The 24505-nt window shown below is 36.4% G+C and overlaps 1 protein-coding gene across 3 annotated transcripts in view; it reads left to right on the forward strand.

The window, feature by feature from the left end:
* VRK1 (VRK serine/threonine kinase 1) overlaps positions 1-24306 on the forward strand; it is a 75931-nt gene extending 51625 nt beyond the window's left edge. For 2 of the 3 annotated variants that reach the window (XM_007178878.2, XM_007178880.3), the window contains 6 exons: positions 1071-1203; positions 1996-2116; positions 2412-2470; positions 6577-6755; positions 19055-19145; positions 24056-24306. In XM_007178878.2, coding sequence (XP_007178940.1) covers positions 1071-1203; positions 1996-2116; positions 2412-2470; positions 6577-6755; positions 19055-19145; positions 24056-24087 — 615 coding nt within the window. In that variant the 3' untranslated portion in view covers positions 24088-24306. The remainder of the gene's footprint in view (positions 1-1070; positions 1204-1995; positions 2117-2411; positions 2471-6576; positions 6756-19054; positions 19146-24055) is intronic. The other variant, XM_007178879.2, reaches the window with a different exon arrangement.
* The last annotated feature ends 199 nt before the right edge of the window (positions 24307-24505 follow it).

Below are 24505 nucleotides of genomic sequence, written 5' to 3' on the forward strand. Positions count from 1 at the left end.
GGCTCCCCTTTGTTTTCCTGTCATCTCATATATTTGCCTCCCCTTCCCCATCTCTGTTACAGTGGCTGTAAGGGATCTGTATACGCAGAACAGAAGCAAGTTTCTGGTCTAGAGCAGGCTAATGGAGAAATCCTAAAGGCAATCACAAAATTTCCAGGCAACTTGTTTTAGATGCGTTTAGGTTAAAACATGCTGCCTTTTGTTTAGATGGAAGTATTTTTGCAGCTTGGTTATCCTTTGGGCATATGTTTTGGATAGGGTGATTTTTCTGGTATTAGATGTATGTGTTAGATCCAGCCCCAAATTTTTACTTCAGTTCCCTCCCGTGACCAGATACATACATCTGTGAGACAGTTACCCAGAATTAGAGATGTAATATGTGGCTCTGGAATGGAGGAAAGCCAAATTTATTAGCTTTCTATGCTAATCAGATATACACATACATCCCATAGATATGTGTATATATAATACTAAAATTTAGTTCTAATTATGAAGACTTGACCTTAATATTATAATATTTAAATGTAGCTAAGAGCCTCATCTAAAAGTTCTTCAGATCATTATTATAATCTGTGAAATATATTTATGAAGTGAATTGATATTTGATTATTTTATAAGTGAAGATAGAGGGGAATAACTAACATATCATGTGTCAACTAAGTTAGGAGTCTTACAGTGTGTAGCAGTTGTATTGCAACAAGTATTGATGGTTTACTCTGTGCTCAGTTTTGTTTTAGATGCTGTAAGAAAAAGTGTAAGATTTATAATCCTTGCTCAAATTGAGGAGACAAGATTATTTACAGGTGTAACACATACTTGTCTAAAGAAGTCAGGTGATATTATCTGCACTGCAGCTACATGGTCATTTAACGTTTTTCTTTAAATAGTAAGTCTTTCAGAATTAAGTGCTTGCAGTTGTTTGCGTGTTGGATCTAACTTGTTTGGGGTGCTGTAGTATGGCCTTGTGGATGAATCTACCCTCAGGTGACAGTATTCTGTTTCTGGGCTTTAAAGGAGTATATGTGTAGTCATTCTGCCTTTAATTTGTCTTGGTGTTTGGACATTTATAGGTGTACTTGGTAGATTATGGCCTTGCTTATCGGTACTGCCCAGAAGGAATTCATAAAGAATACAAAGAAGACCCCAAAAGATGTCACGATGGCACGATTGAATTCACCAGCATCGACGCGCACAATGGTGTGGGTACGTCAGCGGCACCTGAACAAGAGACACATTGCCAGTGCTTTCAACTGAATTCCTACACGGTTCTTCTGCAATAAATACTTAGACAAGTAAATCAGAATTGAAGAGGCAGGATAGGATGGGGGAAGAAGGGAGAGCTTAGGCTCCTACATTTGTGCAATGTGAGGGCACCTGTGTTCCCTCCCTGTCTTCCTCCCACCCTTCAAAGATCACCAGGGTTTCAGTGGTGGAGGTAGTTCAGTCAGCTGCAGTAAGGCTTTCTTTTGTTTTTATTTAGCTTAATTGGAATGTTGGGTTTTTTTCCCCCTAAAAGTCTGTAAGTTTCTTATGCAGCTACAAATTTGTAACAGGTAGACTTTTATTTTGTCACCTATTAAGTTGGCCTGTTTCTTCAGCAGTCGTTTCTTTTTTTTCTGTACCCAACACTGTGGAGGAGCTAAAATCCCCAGTTCTCTGGGCTTCTTAATAGCTTATAGCATTTTTAATATCTTCACATTTTCCAAGGGCACTATTTTAATGTGTCATTGTTTTATAATTTATTTCCTAGGCTAATAGTCTCAGTGTGAAACTGTAGAGTTTGCCAATTTGGGTTTTAAAGTAAATTATTAGTTGGAGGTAAATTATTTCTTTTATACTGCCCAGTGTTCGGTGCTTTTTTCAAAATGGAGTCAAGATTTGATGATGAAAAACAAGACTGTAGAGTTGACCCTTTTACCTTATTCCTTTAGATGTACCTGAAATTCTACCTTAAACATTGTTTCAGTGTGCTGAATCTGCTTCTTTGTTTCACAGCCCCATCAAGACGCGGTGACTTGGAAATCCTTGGTTATTGCATGATCCAGTGGCTTAGCGGCCATCTTCCTTGGGAGGATAATTTGAAAGATCCCAACTATGTTAGAGATTCCAAAATTAGGTAAAGGAAAACTGATAATAAATTATTTTGGGCAAAATCATGATAAGGCAGATGTTTAGTCAGAACTTCTTGATGGGGAGTCTAGTTTTAACTGATACTAGTGTAGAAATAAGAAAGTACTTGTTAAACGGTAAGATTCCTTGGTCTTTTGTTGAATTTATTTTAGAAGAATGTCCGTAAGCGTATTTAGGATGTAGCACAATGCTGCTTAATGTGCTTTTTACTGTTATTAAATATTAATAACTTTCTGTGGCATCAAGCTTCAAACAGTGACTCAGCCTTTAATTTTTAACAGATACAGAGAAAATATTGCAGGTTTGATGGACAAATGTTTTCCTGAGAAGAGCAAGCCAGGTAAGAAAAGACTTCTTTTTTTTTTTTTTTTTTTTTTAAATCATTTATTTATTTATTTATTTTTGGCTGTGTTGGGTCTTTGTTTCTGTGCGAGGGCTTTCTCCAGTTGCGGCGAGCGGGGGCCACTCTTCATCGCGGTGCGCGGGCCCCTCACTATCGCGGCCTCTCTTGTTGCGGAGCACAGGCTCCAGACGCGCAGGCTCAGCAGCTGTGGCTCACGGGCCCAGTTGCTCCGCGGCATGTGGGATCCTCCCAGACCAGGGCTCGAACCTGTTTCCCCTGCATTGGCAGGCAGACTCTCAACCACTGCTCCACCAGGGAAGCCCACGAAAAGACTTCTTGAGTGTTCATAGGGATCTTGTTTTCTGCAAGAAAAAAGGTCTTGAGGTCTGTGGACTGTCCCGTAATGTGGGAGCTTGTTGGGCGTCGTTAAGTGTAATCGTCGCACTGCAGTCTGCTCTCGTGAAACAGGCACGGCCCTTCCACAGGTGGGCCTGATTCAGTTACTATTCAGTGCTTTCAGTAACGGAACCAAATTTCATCCAGTAATTCAACTATTTTTTTTATTGAGGCTTTATTGTGTGCGAAGGACCATTCTAGGCACTAGGGATACACCAGTGAACAAAATAAATAAAAATTCCTATCCTCATGAAGCTCTAGTTGGGAAAGGTAGACAGTAAACAAACGAGTGAATTTCACAGTCTATTGCATGGTTAGTACTGTGGCAGAAAGAAGAAAGCAGTGAGTAGAGTTAGGGGGTGTGGGGATGGGTTGGGGAGTGACGCGAGGAGATGGATTGGAATTGTAAATAGGGTGGCCAGGAATGGCCTCACTGAGGAGATGACAATTGAGTAGCTGTAGGAAGGAGATAGGGAGCGAGCTCTGGGGAAGTCTGGGGAAGAGCATTTCCAGGCAGAAGGAACGTGAGTGCCAGGTGTATTTGAGGGTTGCCTGCTTTTAAGCCATCACAGGGCTTTGGCTTTTACTTTGAGCAGGAGCACGTGAGGTTTGGAGGAGAAGAGGGACGTGAATTGTCTATCTTTAAGGGAACTCTCTCCAACTCCTGTTTTGAAGATCGACTGCTAGGGAAGCAAGGCCGGGTATAAACAGGAGCTGGTAGGAGGCTACTGCAATAATCCAAGCAAGGGAAGTAGCAGTGCAGGTAGTGAGGAGTGGTCGGTTTGGATATATTTAGAAGTCTTTTTCAAGCCATTGCTCAGTTATCCCCTTTTCAGGGAGGTCTACCCTTCCTTATGCCGTTTAAACTTGCAACCTACCAACCACATCTAGAAATAGAATGTTATAGGCTTTTTCAGAAACACCCCCTGGTGCCTCCTGCCAATCACGAGCCTCTCCCACTGGCCTAATGAATCACTAGGCTAACTTCCAACACTAAGGATTTGTTTTTGAACTATATAGAAATGGAATCATAGAGTGAACAAAATAGATAGTTTCATGAGGGCAGGGATTTTTAATGTTCTAGTTTCTATTGGAGTTCTTTGTCTTTCACTCGGTATTGCATTTGTGAAATTAATTCCCACTGTTGCATTTTTTGGATGTTTTTATTTACTTTTTAACTTTATTGAGGAATAACTGAAAAATATAGTTGTATAACATGATTTGATATACAGGCATACCTCGTTTTATCGCCATTCACTTTATTGCACTTTGGAGATATTGTGTTCTTTACACATTGAAGGTTTGTGGCAACCCTGAGTCGAGCAAGTCTGTTGGTGCCGTTTTTCCAGCAGCGTTTGCTCACTTCCTATCTGTGTCACATTTTGGTAGTTCTCACAATATTTCAGACTTTTTCATTATTATTCTATTTGTTATGGTGATTTGTGATCAGTGATCTTTGATGTTACTATTGCAAAAAAATTATGACTCACTGAAGCTCAGACGATGGTTGGCATTTTTTTAGCAATAAAGTGTTTTTAAATTAAGGTACCTACATTTTTTTAGACATCATGTTATTCCACACTTAATAGGCTACAGTATAGTGTAAACATAACTTTTATATGCACTGGGGAACCAAAAAAACTAAAGTGACTTGCTTTATCGTGATACTTTATTGTGGCGGTCTGGAACTGAACCCGCGGCGTCTCTGAGGTGTGCCTGCCTGTACGTACACATGGGCGAATGATGACCAAGATGGACATAATTTGACACATCTATCACCTTGCATAGTTAACAGAGGTAACAGCAGCCTTTCTTGAAAAGACCAGCCTTTCCCTGTGATGCCGCCTTTGTGTTAAATCAGGTGTGGATTTGTGAGTCTGTTTCTGGGCTCTTTCATTGTTCTTTTTTTCTCTTCTTGGGCCCCACTGTCTTAATTACTGTAGCTTTATCTAAAGTCTTGATACATGGTAGTTTAAGTCCTCTAGCACTGTTTCTTCTTTATACTTGACTTTGCTGTTTTGCTTGATCATTTGTATATCTGTGTACCTTTTAGAATCACCTTGTCAGTTCTGCACACACCCTCTCCCTCTGCAATTTGCTGGAATTCTGAGTGGGATTGCATGGACTCCGTGGACTAATTGGGGAGCATTGGCATCTTTATACTATTGATACTTTGTCTTCTGTTTACTTTGGTCTCAGTTTCTGTGTTACCTGTGTTTTACAGTCTTAATCTGGAGAAAATCTTGCCCATCTTTCATTATAATTGTTACTAGGTATTTGATGCTCTTGTTAAGTGATATATTTTTATTAAAATTTATTTTTCTAACTGCTTGTTGGTAGTATATAGAAGTAAAATAGATTTTTAAATATTTACCTTATATCCTGTGACCTTGTTAAATTTACATATTGGTTCTAGAAGTTTTTTTTATAGATTCCTTAGGATTTTCTGCACACACTGTCATGTTTGTGAATAAACTGTTTTACATCTTCCATTCCACTGGTGATGCCTTCTGCTTCTTTTCTTGCCTTACTGTACTGGCTAAAAGCTACAGGACTTTCAGGCAGAATGGAAGCGGTGCAAGTGGACTTCCTTGCCATTTCCTTCTCTCATTAGGGAAGTGTTCAGTATTTTACCATACTTGGTGATGTTTGCTTTAGGTTTTCTATAGATCCCCTGTTTCAGATTAAGAAAGTTGAAGGGAGGGATTTTTGTTTCTTTTTTCTCATGTACCCAGGTATTTAGAATCATGCCTGGCATGTGGTGGGTGCTTAATGAATACCTGAATGAATGAATGTGTATATGCGTGTGTGTGTGTAGCACTGACATGATCTCTTGATTTATTGGATGTGGGGTGTGGGAAGAGGATTCTTGGCTTGAGGTGCTGGAAGGATGGAATTTTCAGTAACCAAGACAGGGAAAACCACAGGGAGAACAGGTTTTAGGGGTTGGTCAGGAGTTTGGATTTGCATTTGTTGGGATTTGATATGAGTCAGTGGAAATCAGTGGATATAAAAGTCTGGAGAGCAGTGGAAAGGCTGGCCTGGGGATATAACATGTATGAGTCATTAGCCTAAAGATGGATTTTTAGATGGATGTTGAAAAGTGTTGATCTTGACTAGTAAGATTTCTTTTTATGGGTTTGGTTCTGCCTCAGTGTACAGTAAACCTTTCATCATTCAGAAGTCGATTTTTCTCTTTTATGGGAAAACCAGGCCTTGCTTCTTTTTCTTTTTTTCAACCTGTGTTTCATATGTTTTATTTCTTATTTATGCAAAGAATGCAGCTGTCTTCTGTAGAACTAATGGCTTCTGTGGCAAAAAAAAAAATACCGGCTATGATATTTATTGTATACTTAAGCACATTTTACTTTATAATCTTTATTCTAGGTCCTTTTAAAAAAATAGCTTTAAAACTACAGCAATTATTTTTTGTATATATTTAAATGTTAAGCATGTCTTCTGTCTTACTATCTCTCACAATTAAAAAATATTTTTTACATTGTTTCTCAAAATACATTTTTTATTTGACTTATCTGACAATTCTTGAATTCAAAAGCATACCTTCCATTGAAGAAGTGATTGAAAAAAACATCTTTAACAAGCTATACATTTGCATTCTAATTTTAGTATAACCATGTATCATTTTCTTAGAAAAGTACATTGTATTTATGACAAAAAATTACAAAATAATTGTGTTATTCTTTTAGATGAAATTGCTAAGTACATGGAAACAGTGAAATTACTGGATTATGCCGAAAAACCTCTTTATCAACAGTTACGAGATATTCTTTTGCAAGGACTGAAAGCTGTAGGAAGTGAGGATGACAGCAGGCTGGACCTCAGTGTTGTGGAGAACGGAAGTTTGAAAGCAAAAGCGATAACAAAGGTGAGTTTTGTTACTGAATTTTCCTTTGGGCGTCATGTGACTATAATTGCAACAAATATTAATTTTAGGTAAGAGATCCAGTAGCTCAGTAAAGGAACTAATAACAGATTGCTACGCAATTTAATATTTATCATCATGATGTAAAAGCAAACTCTTTATGATATGGAAAAATATGTAGAGGGTGGTAGAAAAATGAATATTTATGTGTTTCTTATGTCCAGTAGCAAGTTAGGAAATTCCTAAAGAGATTCTAACTCAGGATACTAATGTCTGGCAGAGGGATTTGGGTGGGGCACTCAATTCATAGTCTGTGTGTTCTTTTCTCCCGCGTCACCCCTTAGGGTTGATCTTGTCTTTCACTTTTTCCTTGTTCATTGGTGTGGTCCAAGTATTTACTGTTTGAAAATTGGTTTTGAAAAATTACCATTTGAAAATTACATTGGAAAGTTTCCTTGTTTGTTGTCGTGTTGTGTTTCCCATTTGAACATTATTTTGCTCTTTACAGAAATCTCATTATGTGAAGCTGTGTATCTGTATATAAGGGGATTAATTTTTTGGAAAGAAATGTTAAATAATAAACTTTATGGTAGAAATGTTGCACAGGCATGTAAATAACTCCTGGTATCACTTTAAAATTTCGATTTTGCAGGTATACATCAACTTATTGGTAATTTTTAATAATTATTGATCAACTTAGTTTCCTTTTTAATCTGGAATTATTTACTAAAATGTGCTAGTTGCTTTTACATGGGAAAGGAAAACTGCTTTTAGAAGAAAAAAATTTTTTTACGTTATTGACTGTTTTAATTGTCGTTAACTCTGTAAACTCCAGTAGATTCCTTTGGAAATCTTATATTCCAAACTATGAGATAAAGAGTTAAAAACAGATTTTCTCCCTTTAAAATAAGAAGCAGCATATTAAAAGAACTTACGAAGAAGATAGGAATTTTGACATTGGATCATGAATTTGACTTTTTTGGCTAATAGTACGTCTCTTTGTAATTTCATCACAGAATCTGAAATTATACATATGCATCTATATATACATCGTTTTTGCTTTCATAAGTTTTGTCTTAATTGCACCTGCTTCATTTTTGTGGTCAACAACCGTGTGGAAAGCCATATCCAGCTTTAAGTGAAGAGGACAAATGGAAGGCTGAGTGGAATTTTTCAGTAAGGTGGTAAACTTACAGTTTGCGTACACATATAAACATACAACATGCATCTTCTTGCTCAGGACAGATTTTTGTACGTTAATATTTATAGCTGGCTTCTGTAGTGTTTTTCTCCAAAATTTTGCTGATTGACAAGTAAAGATCTCTGTTGAGGTAAGAACTTGTCCAGTACCATTCCCCTTTCCTTTGCAAGTCACTGTTGTTTGTACCTACATGCTAGAGAAAATTTGGTTTCTGCGGGTTGGCTGACTTTACAGCTGAATAGGTCAGTCTGCTGCAGAGCTAACATCTGTGACCTTATAATTCTCTTGTGTCCTTGGGTAGTTCAGAAAGCTGGAAATTTCTTGTTAGATCATCCCCTACATGTATAAAGCTTCATTTAGGGGGAGAAAATGAATAAAAAGCTGAACTGTTAGATTTCCTTCATTAGTTTGCTGCTTTTTTTCCCCTCAGAGCTGATATAGGACTGTTTTTGTATTAAAAAGAAATTAATAAAAGTTAAGATTAGGTAAGATCATGAAGCTCCTTGATAACCATGTAACTGTAGGTGAGTTGTTAATTTTGTTGGCCTTTTGTTATTTGTTTGTAAAGTGAAAGAGTTGGACCAGAGCAGTTTTTTTTTTTTTTAAGCTTTCTTTCTTTTTCTTTTTAAAGCATCAGAACATTTTCTTCAAATAAATTGTAAATACGCCACATCTAAAACAGATAAGACAGAGCTCCATCCAACTTTTCAGTCTGGAGGCTCCCAGCAAGAGAAAGCTCTCTTCCTTGAGACATTAGTATTCCTTCTCTTTTTTAGGAAGGAGTATATAGTTGAGATTCTTTTTTTGCTCTGGTTACTAGGAAGTTCAGAGCTGAATATAATGCTTCATCCTAGAAACTGTATTAATCCTTATAACTGCATACTTGCTCCTTCTTTTCCTCTGTCATAATTTTTTAAAACTTTAAAAAAAAAGTATGTGTTCTTTGTATTTAGGACACTCATATCTCTGAAAGGGATAAGTTTAATCAATTCAATGTATATTTCTCTTTATATTCCTAAGAGATACGGTAAAAAACCTGTAAGAATTGATCGACAGTGGAATGAAGCAAGCCTTCTATCCATTTTTTTACAGCCATGCTTGATTATGGTATAGTAAATTCGGAAACTATAGTGAAATATGAATGTATCCACTTTGAACTGTTTTTAGTCTCAATAACCTAAGAGTATTATTTAAAGCACAGAATTTGGGGATGACATAAATCTGAAGTAGAAAGACACTAAGTATCACCGTGCCCTTAAAAATCATTGTTAAGTAAATAATAAATTCCTGCTGGCATTCAGCCTGGAACATGGTACAAAGAGTTGAACAAGAGGAGAGAAGGGTCTTCCAATGCACATCAGTGGCCTGCAGCTCCTCTGGTGGACAACTTCTTATCTCTTTGAGATGATCACACCTAATGTAGTATTAAATTTATACCATGTAGCCTATAGTTAAGGTCAGATTGCCCCAAATATACCATCTAAATTTGGTGAAGATCTATCTAGCTGTTTTTGCGTGATAGAATGATAGAAACTGTATTTTAATTATGTAAATTTAGATTGTTGCAGTTGATACATTTCTTTCTGTTTTTTAATGGTAGTTTAGCCTTAGTTCTGTATCTAAGTGGATTCAGTGTTTACTAAGAATTCCTTTCCTTAGATGCCCCATTATTGAGTTCTTTATTTTGAATCTTGTCTTATTTGGTTGAATTTTGTCAAGTATTTTTTTCCCTAAATTTTTGAGTGAGATTATGACATATGTACAGAAACGTGCACAAATAATTGTGGAATTTGAACTTCACAAAGTGAACGTATGCATTTAGATGTCACCCAAATCAAAATATGGATCATTGCAAGAACCCAAGAAACCTTTCTCATGCCCTACTCCCAGCCATTACCCCTTCAGTAAGAGTAACCAATTTTATGACTTGAACACCATAGATTAGTTTTGCTATTAAAGAAAAACATAGTAGTAGCACCATACGTTTTGTACACTTTTGTGTCTGTCTTTCATTCATTTGTATTTCTTTATTTTTCTTTTTGAATTTTATTTTATTTATTTTTTTATACAGGAGGTTCTTATTAGTTATCTATTTTATAAATATTGATGTATACATGTCAATCCCAATCTCCCAATTCATCACTCCACCACCCCCTCCCCCCGCCGCTTTCCCCCCTTGGTGTCCATACGTTTTTTTCTCCACATCTGTGTCTCTATTTCTGCCTTGCATTTCTGAATTTCCGTGCTGTCACAAGTAACAAAAGTCTCTTGTTTTTTTATTCCTGTGTAGTACTCCATTATATGACTATATCATGGTTCATTTATCCCTTCTGCTCTTGGTGGATGTTTGCATTGTTTCCAGTTTTTGGTGATTGCGATAATACTGTTAAGAACACTCTTATAAATTCTTTTGGGAAACATATATAATTATTTCAAGTTTGGTGTATACATAGTAGAATTCCTGGGGCATAGGGTTTACATATGCTTAGTAGCTTTAGTAGATACCGCCAAGCAATTTGCCCAGTTTACTCTCCCACAGCAGCTTATGAGAGTTCCAGTTGCTCACTGACACTAGCTATTGCATTATGTTTAATTTTATCTATTTTGGTAGATGTTTACTAATATTTCTCTATGGTTTTAATTTGATCTACTTGAGAATATTGATTTTGAACACCTTTTCATAGCCTGTCAGTCTTGATTATCCTTTTTTTGTGAGGTGCATTTCAAGTCTTGTCCATTAAAAAAAATTTGGGTTGTCTGCTTTCCTTTGATTTGCAGAGTTAAGCACTTTATATATATACAATATATGTATTGCACATATTTTTTTTACAGTCTGTGGTTTATCTTTTCACTCTCTTAACATGGCATCTTTTGATGAACAGAAGTTCTTCACTTTAAGTGTAATTTATCAGGTTTTTGTTTGTTTATGGCTAGTGCTTTGTGTATTCTATTTTAGGAAAATTTTGTCTACCTCAAGATCATGAAGACAATCTTTTGTCAAGAAATTTTATCTTTTTCATTTAGGTCTACAGTTTAACAGAAACTGATTTTGCGCATGGTGTGAGTCGGTGTTTATTTACCCCCTGTGGATATCTAGTTGATCTGAACTATTTATTGAAAAGATTATAATGTCCCCACAGCACGTAGCTGGTTTTCAGGTAACCATATGTGTTTGGGTCTGTTTCTGGACACTCTGTTCTGTGCCATTGGCCTGCTCATCTGTATTTGGGTCAGTGCCACACTGTTTGAACTACTGGCTTCATAATGATATTTGATAGTATAAGTTCTCCAACTTTATTCTTCTTTAAGATTGTCTTTGCTGTTTTTGGCCCTTTGACTTGACATATACATTTTAGAATCAGCTTATTAATTTCCACAAAAATTCTTCTGGGATTTTGATTGAGATTGCACTGACTGTCGTTTTGGGAAAAACTGACATCTTCACAGTATTCTTTTCTGTTCCATGAATATGGTATACCCCTATATTTATTTAGGTTCTTTCATTTATCTCAGTGATGTTTGTAGTTGTCTCTGACTATAGAGAGATCATATACATCTTCCATGTCTAACTGCTTAATTCTTAGTCTATTTCTTTTTATTATCTGTAATCGTCCCAAACCTTTCCTTCATGTCATTTAGTTGTCAGCTCAGTCTGCTGTTTTTCAATGTTTCTAATATACTTAGAAGTTCTATAATGATTATTTTTCTATTTATTAGCTATGCAGTTTCCTTGTTTATCTCTGGGTTTTTAAAAATTATCATTTCTCATTTCCTCAGTTTTTTAAATCTTTTTTTTAAGCCTCTAATGCATTTTATAAAATTTTCTTTTTGAGGGGAGGACTGTGTTTTCTTTCAGAGTGGAGTCTTCAGCTGTTTTTTGCATGTTGTGACCTGGGAGGGCACCGTACCACAAGTGCCTCAGGTGATTCTAATGTAGATGAAAGGCAGGGGTGGCATCCTTGGCTGCATATTAAAATCACCTGGGAGCTTTTATAAATCCCATTGTCTGGATTGCACCCCAGACCAATTAAATCAAAAGCTTTGGGGGTGGACCTGAGCCTCAGGATTTTTAGGTGATTACATTGTGCAGATATAGTTGAGAACCACTGCAAACCAAAATTTGAGTTACCTTGGAATTCTAGCTTCTATGTAGAAAACAACCCTTTTGCAAATAGGGAAAGCAGATATTGGGCATTTAAGTCTAAAAGACTTTAAATAATAGTACTTATCAGCCACATGACCAATGTATGTATGTAGGCAATTATTCACACATGCCATGTTGTGATCTTTATTGTAAGAGATATAGAAGGAAATTTGGCATCATATAAATGCCTTGAATGGTACCCAGGGGGATTTATTTTTTGACATAACAAAAAGATATGCTTATAAGATATGTTCAAAACTTAGATCACAAAGGACAGTATTAGAGCAGGATTCCCTTTTTCTTTGATATCATGACTAGCTTTTAGGAATTATGTTAAACATTTGTGTGAGTTTCTTTTTAATAAGGGATACATTTTTTTAAAGCTGTCTTTCTGTGGAAATAATGTTATCTGTCTTGCTCATAAGATTGTTGTGTGGGTTAAATGAGATTCAGAAAGTGCTTAGAACAGTGCTGAACACATAATAAGTAATCAGTAAATGTTAACTGCAATATTATTGTTAATGCTGTTGTTTCACTGACTTTACATTTTCTCACGTCTTTCTGGTTTCTTGATGTCAAGAAAATAGCAGAACATTTTCATTTGAATCTTTTGAACTAAGGTCATACATCCTTAAAAATTCAGTTTATGAAATAGAGTATATTGGGCAGATGTGAATGAAGACTGGCTTACATTCACTTGGTGAGTATGTGTGTTCAAATTGATTGTTTTGAATAGTAAATGATGGGGAATTGGTAAAAGTTGATTTTGCAACAAAGACAAGATGGTAATTACTGTGAAATAAAGGTTCCAAAATGCAGCTCCATAAGTTACTCATATTAAAAATGGATAAATCACATTAATGAGTTTGAAGTTAACTTTTTTCCTTGAAGCTGTTGATTGATACTAAAGGACCATAGGTAGTGGACATAAAGCAGAGGACTTCTGAGTGCCAGAGAATTCTGTGTTCGCTGTTTTCTACCTATGTGTTTAGGAATTATGTATTTTGTGGACATAGCCTTATTGGGGGGAGGTCAGGCAGACTGTTTTTAATAGGAGCTCTAATGTAGCCTGGTTTATTTTGTAAGAAACTTGCTCAAGTGTGGCTTGAGAGCATTTAATTCCCCACTAGTACATACATAGGGTTTGGTTTTCATTGAAATATGTATCTTTATAAATATTGACCTCTTTAGTTTGCAGTGTTATAGCTTCAGAGTCTTGTGCTTTTAATTCTTAAGTTTGAAAATTCTCCAGGGGACTTGATGGTGCTCGGTGCTGGTAATAGGATATCAACCCTTTAAACTTTAGGTTATCATTGAACATTTATGTATTGATAGTATTCTGTAGTCTGTCAATATTAAATTATTTTACATATACTTTACAGCACTGATATGAGATACATCTGCTTACAAATGATGAAAGTGAAATTCAGAAGAGGTTAGATGACTTGTCCAGGGCCATGCAACCATTAATTATTATTATGCATTTACATAGCTTTTTTTCCTCAGAGGAGCTCAAGGCCCTTAAAAATCTCCTAGTGATTTTAGGTATAAATATTAAAGACAATTAAACCATAACTAGCTACCCATTTGCCTCTCCCCATAAGTTGCGCTTGAAATACCTTAACTTTGCTAAAACTTTGACATTAATGGTGCAGGTCATGGAACCCTCAGAGGAAAATAAGCATGAAGAAGTGTCATATTAATTCCAACATAGAAGAGAATACAGTGACACATTAGCCTTTAGACCTTTGTTTATTGAATCTCTGAAAACATCTCTCAGTTGTTAAGTGACTACAGGTTTGATTGTATTGGAAGTTTCGTGGTCCTTGTGAGATGAATGATATTAGAGTCACGAAAGGCCATTATTGCCAACTTTGGAAGATGGATTTACTGTTTACAGAAGTGCTGTTGGGAGACCTTTCCAGTCTGTGATTGCCATTATTATATGAAAATTCGATGAGAGTAAGTTCTCAGTCATGTAGTACTCCTGAAGATCATGTGATCAGGTTCAACTTTTTTTTCAGCTCATTATCTCCTCAGTGGCTATGTTTTTTCTAGGAGGATGGGTGACAGTAAGGCTGTTAAGCAGCTTGTTTCTAGATCCTCAGTAGGCCCAACTTCAGAAGGGACACACATTCGCTCCAGATAAGCAAGTAGACAAATATGCCTACTTTGTGAAAGCAGTGCTTTTGCTAAAAAGTGTGCTGCCCATGGAGCAAGCAGTCAATTCTGCTTGCCACCTAGATGCAGTTTTTTCATTTGTTTATTTATTCTGACAGAGTCTACAAATGCATCGGTATCATTTGCTAACTCATGAGTTAGCAATAATCTTTGGTGCACCATTTTCAGATAATTACAGCAAATTCTTCATTCTTCGTGGCATAAGAGTGGGATAGCTTGAACTAGTGAAGGACGTAGATATTCCACATTTTGTTAGTCATGCTTTTTTTTTTTTTTTTGCTAAACCCCCAGACCTGCTAATAAATGATAAAATTACTTGAGTAATATGTTAATTATTAACTACCTTCAAAATAGATAATTAAAAGTGTGGACAGGAGAGATATCTAAGTTTAAACAAAAAACAAAATCAGGGTTTGGCCATGCACTCATGCCTGTGTTACATTTACAGATGGATTGATATTTCACAGAGTGAAATCCCATGTGTGTGGGATTACATTGGTCACTTACTCAAAAAGACTCATTTACGGAACTCTCAAATGACTTCTTATAGGGCTTACATAAATGCAAACAGTTTTAGAAATTTAACTTGTGTGTGCTTAATGTTTTTATAAAAGCTAAAATTACTCTTTTGCTTTAACGATTTGTTAGTGTCTGTTTTTCTCCATGAGAATGAAGCCTGAAACAGTGCCCAGCACACACTAGGTGCTTAGAAAATACATGATGGGATTCCTACCTCTGTTCTGATAGAATCAAGGTTACTGTGGAAGGAAATTGTAGTGTGCGTTATTCTTATCACAACCTTTACCATGGAAACTTGTTTAAAATAATAAATCACTTCAGTGTATCGTAACAGTTTTTTAGACCATTCTTCAAATTCATCCCTCATTTAAGTCACTTACTCATTTCCTGACCCACTTCCCAACTTTTCATCTGTTCCCTTTTCAGTCGTGTCTGACCTTTTCCTGCTTTTTCTCAAAACATTTCTGTAATGACTTAATGTCCATTTAAACATTACACAGTTTTTGAGGGGCTTTTGGTAGAACACGTAGTCAGCTCTTTATTACTACAGTAGTAGTGGACTAGTTCCTCAGCAGGTGCAGAGCCCTAGATATCTGTGTGTGTCTGAGGTGCATGATAGATAGCACGTGGGGAAACCCCGGTCCTTGCCCTCCAGGAGTGTCCAGGGTAGGAGAGAAGGAAAGTAGAGTGTGGCCCTGGGCTTGCCAAGTACACAAGTATGTGTGTGCGTGCTAGCTCTCTAGGAGGGGATCCGTTACAACGAAAGCACCACGGCTGGCAACTGCCACTTCACACCGAAAAGTCCCGTGGGGGGCAGCGTGGTTCTGTGGAAAGAAGTTCTAATAAGAACCAAGAGCCCTTAGCTCTTGTCTTCTCACCACCAGCAGCTGGAAACACGGAGCAGCTTCTCCCAGCTTTCTTTTGTCCCCAGCCTCAGTTTTTTCTGTCTAGATAGGGAAGTTTAACTAAAATCCACTGGTTTTGTAAATATTGTGGTGTAGCACATGCGTTTCTTTACCTTCATAGAAGATATGTCCTTTTTAGTTGCCACTGAATAACAAATATTCTATTTTTGGTTACTATTAAGGAACGTAATAGTAATTTGTAAAGGGTATACATTTGCATGATGATTTCAGTGGCCTTAATCAAATAAGTCCAGTAAGATTAACTGCGTATTGCAGTCTCATGTTTGTGTTTAGAGTTCTTTGTTCTTTGTTCTTTGACACACACATGTGCAGTACCATTTAAACATTTTAGGCTGTACCTTCTAAGTTTCTATAATGAACATTCATGACTTTTGTAATAAGGGGGAAAAAACCCAACAACAGTTCTTCAGTACTCATCTCCTTTGATACAAGCATGAATCTGATTGGCTTCTCTTAGATGCTGTTGAAAGCATTTAGAGGTTATCTTTGGATGTTTGAGTTGGGATGCGAAGAATTGTCTTTGGTTTTTGTCTCTGACGACTTTTATTCTCTTTTCCATTAAAACAGCTTTAAGTCTATAACGAGTCTCCAGTCAGTGTTTAGATTGTTAGTAAATTATCAGTCCGATGCATCTAGCTGATTTGTCTTCCTGTTTCTAAATTGGAAGTGAGAAGCTGCTAATTAAGTTTTAGCCTAGCATATCTGAGCACTGCAAAAATACAATGTGTAATATATACACTAATGCCCTTTAAAATAAACCTAGTTTTTAAAGATATTTTAGCCATGCTGAATTAAAAGAAAACTCTATCCTAACTTTATGAATTATTCTTGTGTGTCATGCAATATTTTGATTTCATTTATAAATGTAAATAAAGGCACCTGTGAGACCTGGTATGGCATATGACAAAATCAGAGATTAGTGTACTTTGTGAAGCCATTTTCTGTTTAAAGAGAACCAAACTATGCACTATTTGAAGCCTAAAATGTTGTCAAATAACAAAATGAAGCATTTGGTGATATCAGTAGAAAGAAGCTGGCAGCAAATTGTTTGGAATTTTACTCATCACCTTATGCAATGAATAACAGACTTAGATATTCTTTAACTTCAAGGTTGTTGTTAATTGGTCTTAGTCTGTAGACTGTTGGTCCTTTCTATCCAAACTATTGATATATACGTTGTCAGAAAAGTTGGGCAAGAGATACCCAACTGAAGTGTGGATTAATGAAATTCAGTGCTTTCCCCAGTACATACTGCTGAAATACAGGTGTTTCTTTTGTTGGTTGAATACTGTCTGATTTTCATTCCTATGTAATTTACCTGCACGGAGATTAAGAAAGCTCCTTTTTATTAAATAAGCTTGAAAACAAGATGAATGCACTAGGTTCTTAGGTAGAACATATTGGATAGCTCCCTTTATAATGAGCATTTAAAAATCTGCCCTCCTAAAACTGGAAAATGCATTCTCTCCTGTATGGAAAGCAATATAGTACTGAAATATTCCTCCTTAATTTTGGTCCGAACGAACAAAAGTGTCTGTGTTTATTCCTGCCTAATGCATCACAAATCTGCTGACATGCTAACCTTGGAGTCTTGGCTGGCGTTAATCAGGCCTGTGCACCGGCAGGAAAGATGTACCTAATGCACTCCATCAGTGCAGTTTGCATATGGAAGTTCTCACAGGGGAGCTGCCCTGTGCCAGCTGAGGGTTACCTGCCCACTGCAGTTATTGTATGTAATTATCGAACCAATCTGTTCAGCCCAGCAGGGTTTAGATAGTAATCATGAAGCAACACTTTGGAAAAGAAAGATGTAAGGCACTCTCCCCTTCTCTCATCAGTTATATGAAGTTACAGCCACTTTTCCAGCTATTTTTGAGAAGTAATACCTCCATGTACAAATCTGCTAAATGAATGCCTTTGAAAGTTTCTTAAGGTTTAGTCAAGATGTTATGTTTATATATGTGAAGCATTTTCTTCAGGACCATGATGGGAATCTCTGAGGTTTAATCTTTCCACAGCCACCGTAAGAATATTTTGAAACAGTGGGATTAACTGTAATACATAGATAATAACAGTTCTGACCATTCAGAGGTTTTAACATAACGGGGCTTGAGTAGACTTGTGCTTTCCCATGTAGTTCTCTTTGGAACAGAACCCATGGTTGGCATTAGGCAAAAGAACAATGTCCTGTCAGCAGACATTATACCCTTTTATAGCTGTACACAAAATGGCCCGAAGTGAGGAAAATTCTTAGGCAAAGTTTAACTTAATATTGTTAGGAAGATATAAATGAGGACATTCTGATGTGTCGTGAATCTGTGAAATTTGGGAAGTATCAGATGATTTCCTAAATGCTACAGACTTATTTTAGGCAACCTAGAGAAGTAATGAATTCTGATGTAGATTTTAACACATTTAGATTTGAGATTACATGGGATAAAGTTGTATGAAAAGTGCAAAGTTTTCAATTCCTTACTAATGTCCTTCTATAGTTATACCTACATATAGAGATGTTAAGTATTTTAAAACTTTACACAGGACTGAGCTAGTTAGGAAATGTTGTAGTGATAGAAAGTAAGAAAAAGAAGTTGTATGAACATTTGGGAAGAATGGATGGTGACAGAACGTAGGCATTAACTCCTAAGTAACACTCAACTAGAAAAATATGTAGAAAATGGGAAAGGCCTGAGAGAGTGGTGGAAAATCCAACCTGTTTTTGAGATTTTAGGAGAGCTTTTTACTTTTAAGACTCTTCTTTTACAGTAAGGTTTATGGCCCTGTTAAACTTTAAATTATAAAACATTTATTGGAAGTTTTGCCATTATTGATCCACAGAATTTCCCCATCAGTTTAGAGGGCATAACCACTGATGCAGTACATGGGCCAGGCACATATTTTCCTGTTTATCAAGTACATTTACCCCACCCCACACGTGCAGCGTAAAATGGGGAAAATAAGTATCATTGGCCTGAGCAAGTATCAGCTTTCAAAGAGAGTTTCTGTATGATCAGTCCTGATGGTTAAAACATGGCTTTCAATAATAAATTATATGAGGCATAAAAAGTTAGAGGTGGATATAAGAAATATACCCACTTCCAGACTAACTGTATAGTTGAAGTTTCCCTTAATCCCCTTTTCTTTCATCCCCCACCCCTTTCCTTAGTGACCCCCACCATGAAGTTGTGTGTATTCTTCCTGTATGTTTTGACACACCCACACGTGTATGGATTCATATATATATGCTAATATCTGATAAGTTTGTGTATTTTCTTAATTGACCATCGTGCCACATCTTTCTTTCTTTCTTTTTTTTAAAATTTGTATATGTAAGAAGAGAAAGAAAGAAATAGAGCGGAGCACAGAACCTGGTGTTGAAGATATGGAATGCTCAGATACACAGACATTCGAGGCCCCACAAACCCGTAAGTTGAACAGTCTTACCTATTAGCTCTTTTCTTATGTATAATAAACACAAATTTCATTTCTTCCCACTGAATAAGGGGTTAACTATTTGGGTTATAACATTCTCATTTTATAATTAAAAAAATGTAGGAGAAGATCTTGTATTTATACAGTATGTATCACAATGTCCTTTGTTCACATTGTGTTATTTACTAGAATCATGTTCGCAATAATCATGAAGTTGAGACCAGGAGTTACTCTCATTTTGCAGATATGGAGCCCAAGACACAGAGCATTTAGGTGACAGAACTGTTGTGAAAGGGTTAGACGTAGAGACCAGAACTCTTACCTCTCAGGCTACTGTCTCTCCGGTTCCCCGCACTTACCACCGAACTCTGGGCGTGAGAGGGAATGTCACGAGTCAGGTGGTTAGTACATGGCTTACTGCAGAGTCCGCCAACTCTTCTTTTCTCTCAGCAAGTTGGGATGCAAGGAATTAAAACCTCGAGTCATCACTTCCCAAGGGTCTTGAAGCAGAAAGCAAGGTATAAAGTCATTTCTTCAGTGGCTCACGTACTGGCGCTGAAGGCGCTTCTAGTTTGGAGTCGCTCCCGGAGAGACGTTAGCAGAGGCCGCGTCTGCAAAGGGCACGGCTAGGTTGGACTTTGGTCTGGTTCATAAATGGCCAGTCTGTGGTGTGTAGGCACACCTGTGGGGCTCAGAAGATGGGAAAATGTGTTCCAGGTTTCGTGAGAGATGGTTTACTTGCCTCAGTGAGGAGAGATTCAGAGCTGGCTGCAGTACCATTTCCGCCCCCCACCAGATAGCTCTTCTGTCTGCCTGCCTGCCTTTTGTTTATTTATTAGTTTATTGGTCCTGAAATATTTCTGATTTCTAATAGAAAAGGCTTATTTTTGGTAAAAATTTCATCAAAGTGTAAGTGCCCAGTAGAGTTAGGCCAGTGATGTATTTTTACCTTCCCTTTGACAGTGGTAGCCATGCATGTTTGCGGAAGGCAAAAATTGACTTTCAAAGAGAATCATCTTCACCCTGATTTTATTAACATTTTCTTCATTATATATTATGGATAGTACGTCCTTAGGTGTATCTGAATTTACCCAAGAGAATCCTTGGGATAGCTGAAGAGCGAGTGTATAACGTCACTCTGGAAGCTAAAGGTTTTGAGATAGTCCCTCTTACGTTTCTGCTGCCGTCTTCCATTCCTTCCTGTTTTTGTTGTTTTTCCCCTTCCTCCCCTGTCTTGTTCATTCTGTTATTAGGAGGTGAGGAGTCCCTGGGAGCAGTACATCAAAGCATGTTTCAGCCAGAGGCTAGCAGCAGCAGCTATGACAGTGAGTGGGAGCAAAATTAAGGAGCATTTATAAAGATAGAGTAATATTCTTACTTAAGAAAATCCCTTACATTTTAAAACGGGAGATTTTAGTTTAGGAAAGGGCCTACATTGTTATAGTAAGGTTGATGCCCATTTAGACCAAAGCCAGTTCCCAGCTGTGCATAGGGAAGACTCATGCATCCCTCCATGCGGGGAGGTCATTTGTTATCTGAACTTTGGTTAATGAGCATCAGAGGTGTTTGTTTTGATACATACGTGATTTTAAATTTGACTGTAATTACGAAAAATGTTTCTTATACCTAAAATTTTAATTTAAGGTCCTTATACTGATGGTTTTTACTGTGAGAAAATATATTAGTATTTTTGTTTTATTTATTAATGACAAAAGAAGAGAGTAGACCCCATCACTAATTTAAGGAGAATAATCCAGATTTCTTTTTGATATTAAAAAATGAAGATTAAAAAATAATCAAATTCTCTTTTATTCATATAAACTCTAAATTGCTTTAATTAAATACTGTTATTTTCCAATTGTAATTCTTTTTTCCCCCCTCAAGTATAAGGCTAGTTAAGGTATTTTACTATCTAAATATTCATAAATGAGAGAAATATTACCTGAGATAGTAAAATGTTATTGCTTCTAGCAAAGAAAACTAAAGCAATCCAAGGGTTCATGAAAATGTATGTATTTGTATTCATCAATTTAAAGTAACTTGAATGAGAAGGCACATTATTACATTTGAAGTTTTTTAAAGAAATATATAATTCAGTGAATTCTGTGTTTTAGAGCTTTAAGATTTTGTGTCAGAAACATGTTTCAAGAATGGTTACCTCTAACAGCTGCTTTAGAAATGTCAGTTTCTTCATTAACAATTTTATTTTCAAACACGATTTATGGTTTACATATGGTAAGAGATTTTTCTCACTGTGTGATCTCTCAGAATGCTGTGCCTAGCAAAATGGGAGCAACTTTCCTTTAATATCTATTTAGACCATTTTAAAAACGGGTATAATTTTCTTGATACACCTAAACTCATTTTGACTAGCTGGGGGTCTATTGTGTAAGAACACATTCTGAAAGCTCTCAAAATGTGTATTGTGTAGGTTTTCTCAAAGAAAGAGATGGGGTGACGGGGTGGTTTTCAAGAACAACAGAGGCCTCTAATCCTTTTATTTTTATGCAAGGCATAATTTTTACCAATTGAGAAAATTTGGTAATTTGCTGCAAGTAATTTTTTCCCCACAAAATGATAAACCTTTAAAAACCACACATATTCTGGCATTTCAAAACCATGCCAATATTTCAGAATTGTACTAAAAATTAGTTAATACAGCCATGATATTTATGGCCAGTATACTTTGTCCCTACCGTTCATACAATAGACAGAACTCAACAGCCTACTCTTGGTGTTGTTTTTGAAGTACCTTGGATTTTGGACCATTCTTGAGGATTCTTTGAGGAAAGCATGACTTATGTTTACTCCTTGAACAGTTACGGTCTAGTCAAGAAAGAGGTATTTTTAAGGCACCCTACAAAGAAATTTCCCACTTGTTTTTTCCTTCTGCATTATAAAATCATAGAAGAGTATCCCAACCTTGTATATTCATATTATTTTTCAAATATTAAGTTTTACACATTAGTCTTATGATTGGGCCTTTTACCACTAGTAAACTATTATGAAAATGAGTATATATTTTACCACTAGTAAAGTATTATGAAAATGAGTATATATGGGACGGGAGGAGAAATAGATTTTTTTCTGCAACAGTCAGAATTGATTATTGGGAAAAATACTGAACTGATAAAGTCACTAAGTTGCATAATATGATTATATAATAAGTTGCAGGTGGTGATGGCATTCTTAGTTGCAGTAAAAAACTTTAAATCTAGATTGAATGGGGATAAGCAGCAATGGTATTTACTCTAAGAGTAAAATGTCAAATTAGGACATTAATGAGAATATAGCGATAATCGTTGACTTTAGTGTCCTTTTTAATGTGACTGTAGATTCAAATTTTATTGAAAGGGAGATGTACTGTAGTATTGATTATGGACCTTGATTTTGCGATATCCTGTTATTCCAATTTCAATCACAGCATTCTCAGTTTTCTATGGAAAATTAATTTCAAAATTGTTGAAGTAAAAACCTAAAAATGTACCATGGGATATTTTTAAAAGAAGGCTATATCACAAAAATTGAAGAAAAAACTCAAAAGTTTAAACCCACCATAGTATAGGCCATGCACTATGAGTGGCAGAGAAAAAAAGATACTCATATAACTTTGCAGTTTGCATGAATTGAAATGTATGGCAATTGAATAAAAACTAGAACTTGGAAAAATAACAAGCAAACTGATCTTCCAGTTAAGTACCTAAATAAACCTGTAGTCAGAAAGCCTTTAGAAACTGTTTATGATTAGACATGTGTGGTAGATATTTTGTCCTAGATGCAAAGAATGTTTTGTATGTTTCAGAAGAGAAGTACTGATTTCTTTGCTGTTCAGTGTGTTCATTGATTGATTGTGGGCCCCACGCTGCCCTCACCCTGGTACCGTCGCTCTCTCCTGGCAGAGGGAAGCCCGAGGCTGTGGAAGGCGCACTCCTCTTGCCAGCACAGGCAGTTGTGACCGGGCCTAAGCTTGTCCTTCTGACTCTGCTGTGCTCGCGGTGGAGGTGGCCTGGGGTGGGGTGGGAGACCAAGTCTCCTTGGGGAGGCGGATCCACGTGCCCCCAGTAGAGAAGCACTGCATTCTTCCAGCGCAGGGAATAGTTGGAGAGGAACTGTCATAAGGCACTTAGGCCAGTATCAGATGTGATACTTTTCTAGAAGGCGACTCAGTTGGGATCTGTTTAATTCCTAGCGGACAAGACTTTGCACTTTGGATTAGCCCAGTGCTCTCCTGCCTGAAGAGTAGAGGGATCAGGCTTTAGAAAGCAACACATTTAGAAAAGATGCCTTGCTTTTCATAATAGGCATAACCTCAGTGCTTCCCCCCAAGGAATACCTATCTTTTTTTTTTTTTTTAACTTTTTATTTTATATTGGAGTGTAATTGATTAACAACGTTGTGTTAGTTTCAGGTGTACAGAAAAGTGATCTGTATATATACATATACAGATATCTATTCTTTTTCAAATATTTTTCCCATAATATTGAGCAGACTTCCCTGTGCTATACAGTAGGTCCGTGTTGCTTATGGAATACCTATCTTGTTGCTATAGTTTACATTAGTAGTTAATGTTTTTAATTGTACAATAAAAATTTGGGGGAGAAATAGTTCAGGACCAGTGTAAATGGGGAATGTTTTTACCAGTGGATGCATTCTGTATAACTTCAAACTAGAAGGTAGGCTTTGTTAGCGTATTTTTTGACACACTAAAAAATTAACACAATTTCCTAAGATTTTTAGGGTATTAACAGTTATAACTTTGTGTATCAATTTCGTCTCCACAAATCATCCTAGTCAATTAGATTTTTAAATATTAATAACCATATATGGAAATACTTATATTTCTGTTCTTTTGCTTTTGTAAGTTAATGGCTAGTGATTTAAATCTCTTTGTTTTCTCTTCAAGGTTCGAAAACCAGGAAGAGAGTCCAGAAGTAAATCAAATACTGTGAACCAGTTTTTCTTTTCCTTTCATTTGACTCTTTCCTCTTTTTCTGTATTAAGTGTTTTATTTTCATGTGAGTCTTGTGGAGTGGGGGAAACAATGAAGTACCTATGTCTTTGAAAAGCAGACTTTTTTTTTAAATACTTTGTAGAATTTACTAAAGCCTAATTTATAAAATTTCACAGTATTAAAGTTATACCCCTTGAGCTGTCCCATGCTGTGTGTTTGAGGTTCTGGGGGTACATATAAGAAATATTACTATGACATGCACTTTTCTAATCGTTGTATATTTCCTAGAGTGTATAAAATGTTTGGCAAAATCCTTACTTTTTTTTTTTTTTTTTTTTTTTTTTTTTTTAATTTTTTTTATTTATTTATGTCTGTGTTGGGTCTTCGTTTCTGTGCGAGGGC

Source organism: Balaenoptera acutorostrata, chromosome 3 (genome assembly GCF_949987535.1).
Source record: "Balaenoptera acutorostrata chromosome 3, mBalAcu1.1, whole genome shotgun sequence".
NCBI lineage: Eukaryota > Metazoa > Chordata > Mammalia > Artiodactyla > Balaenopteridae > Balaenoptera > Balaenoptera acutorostrata.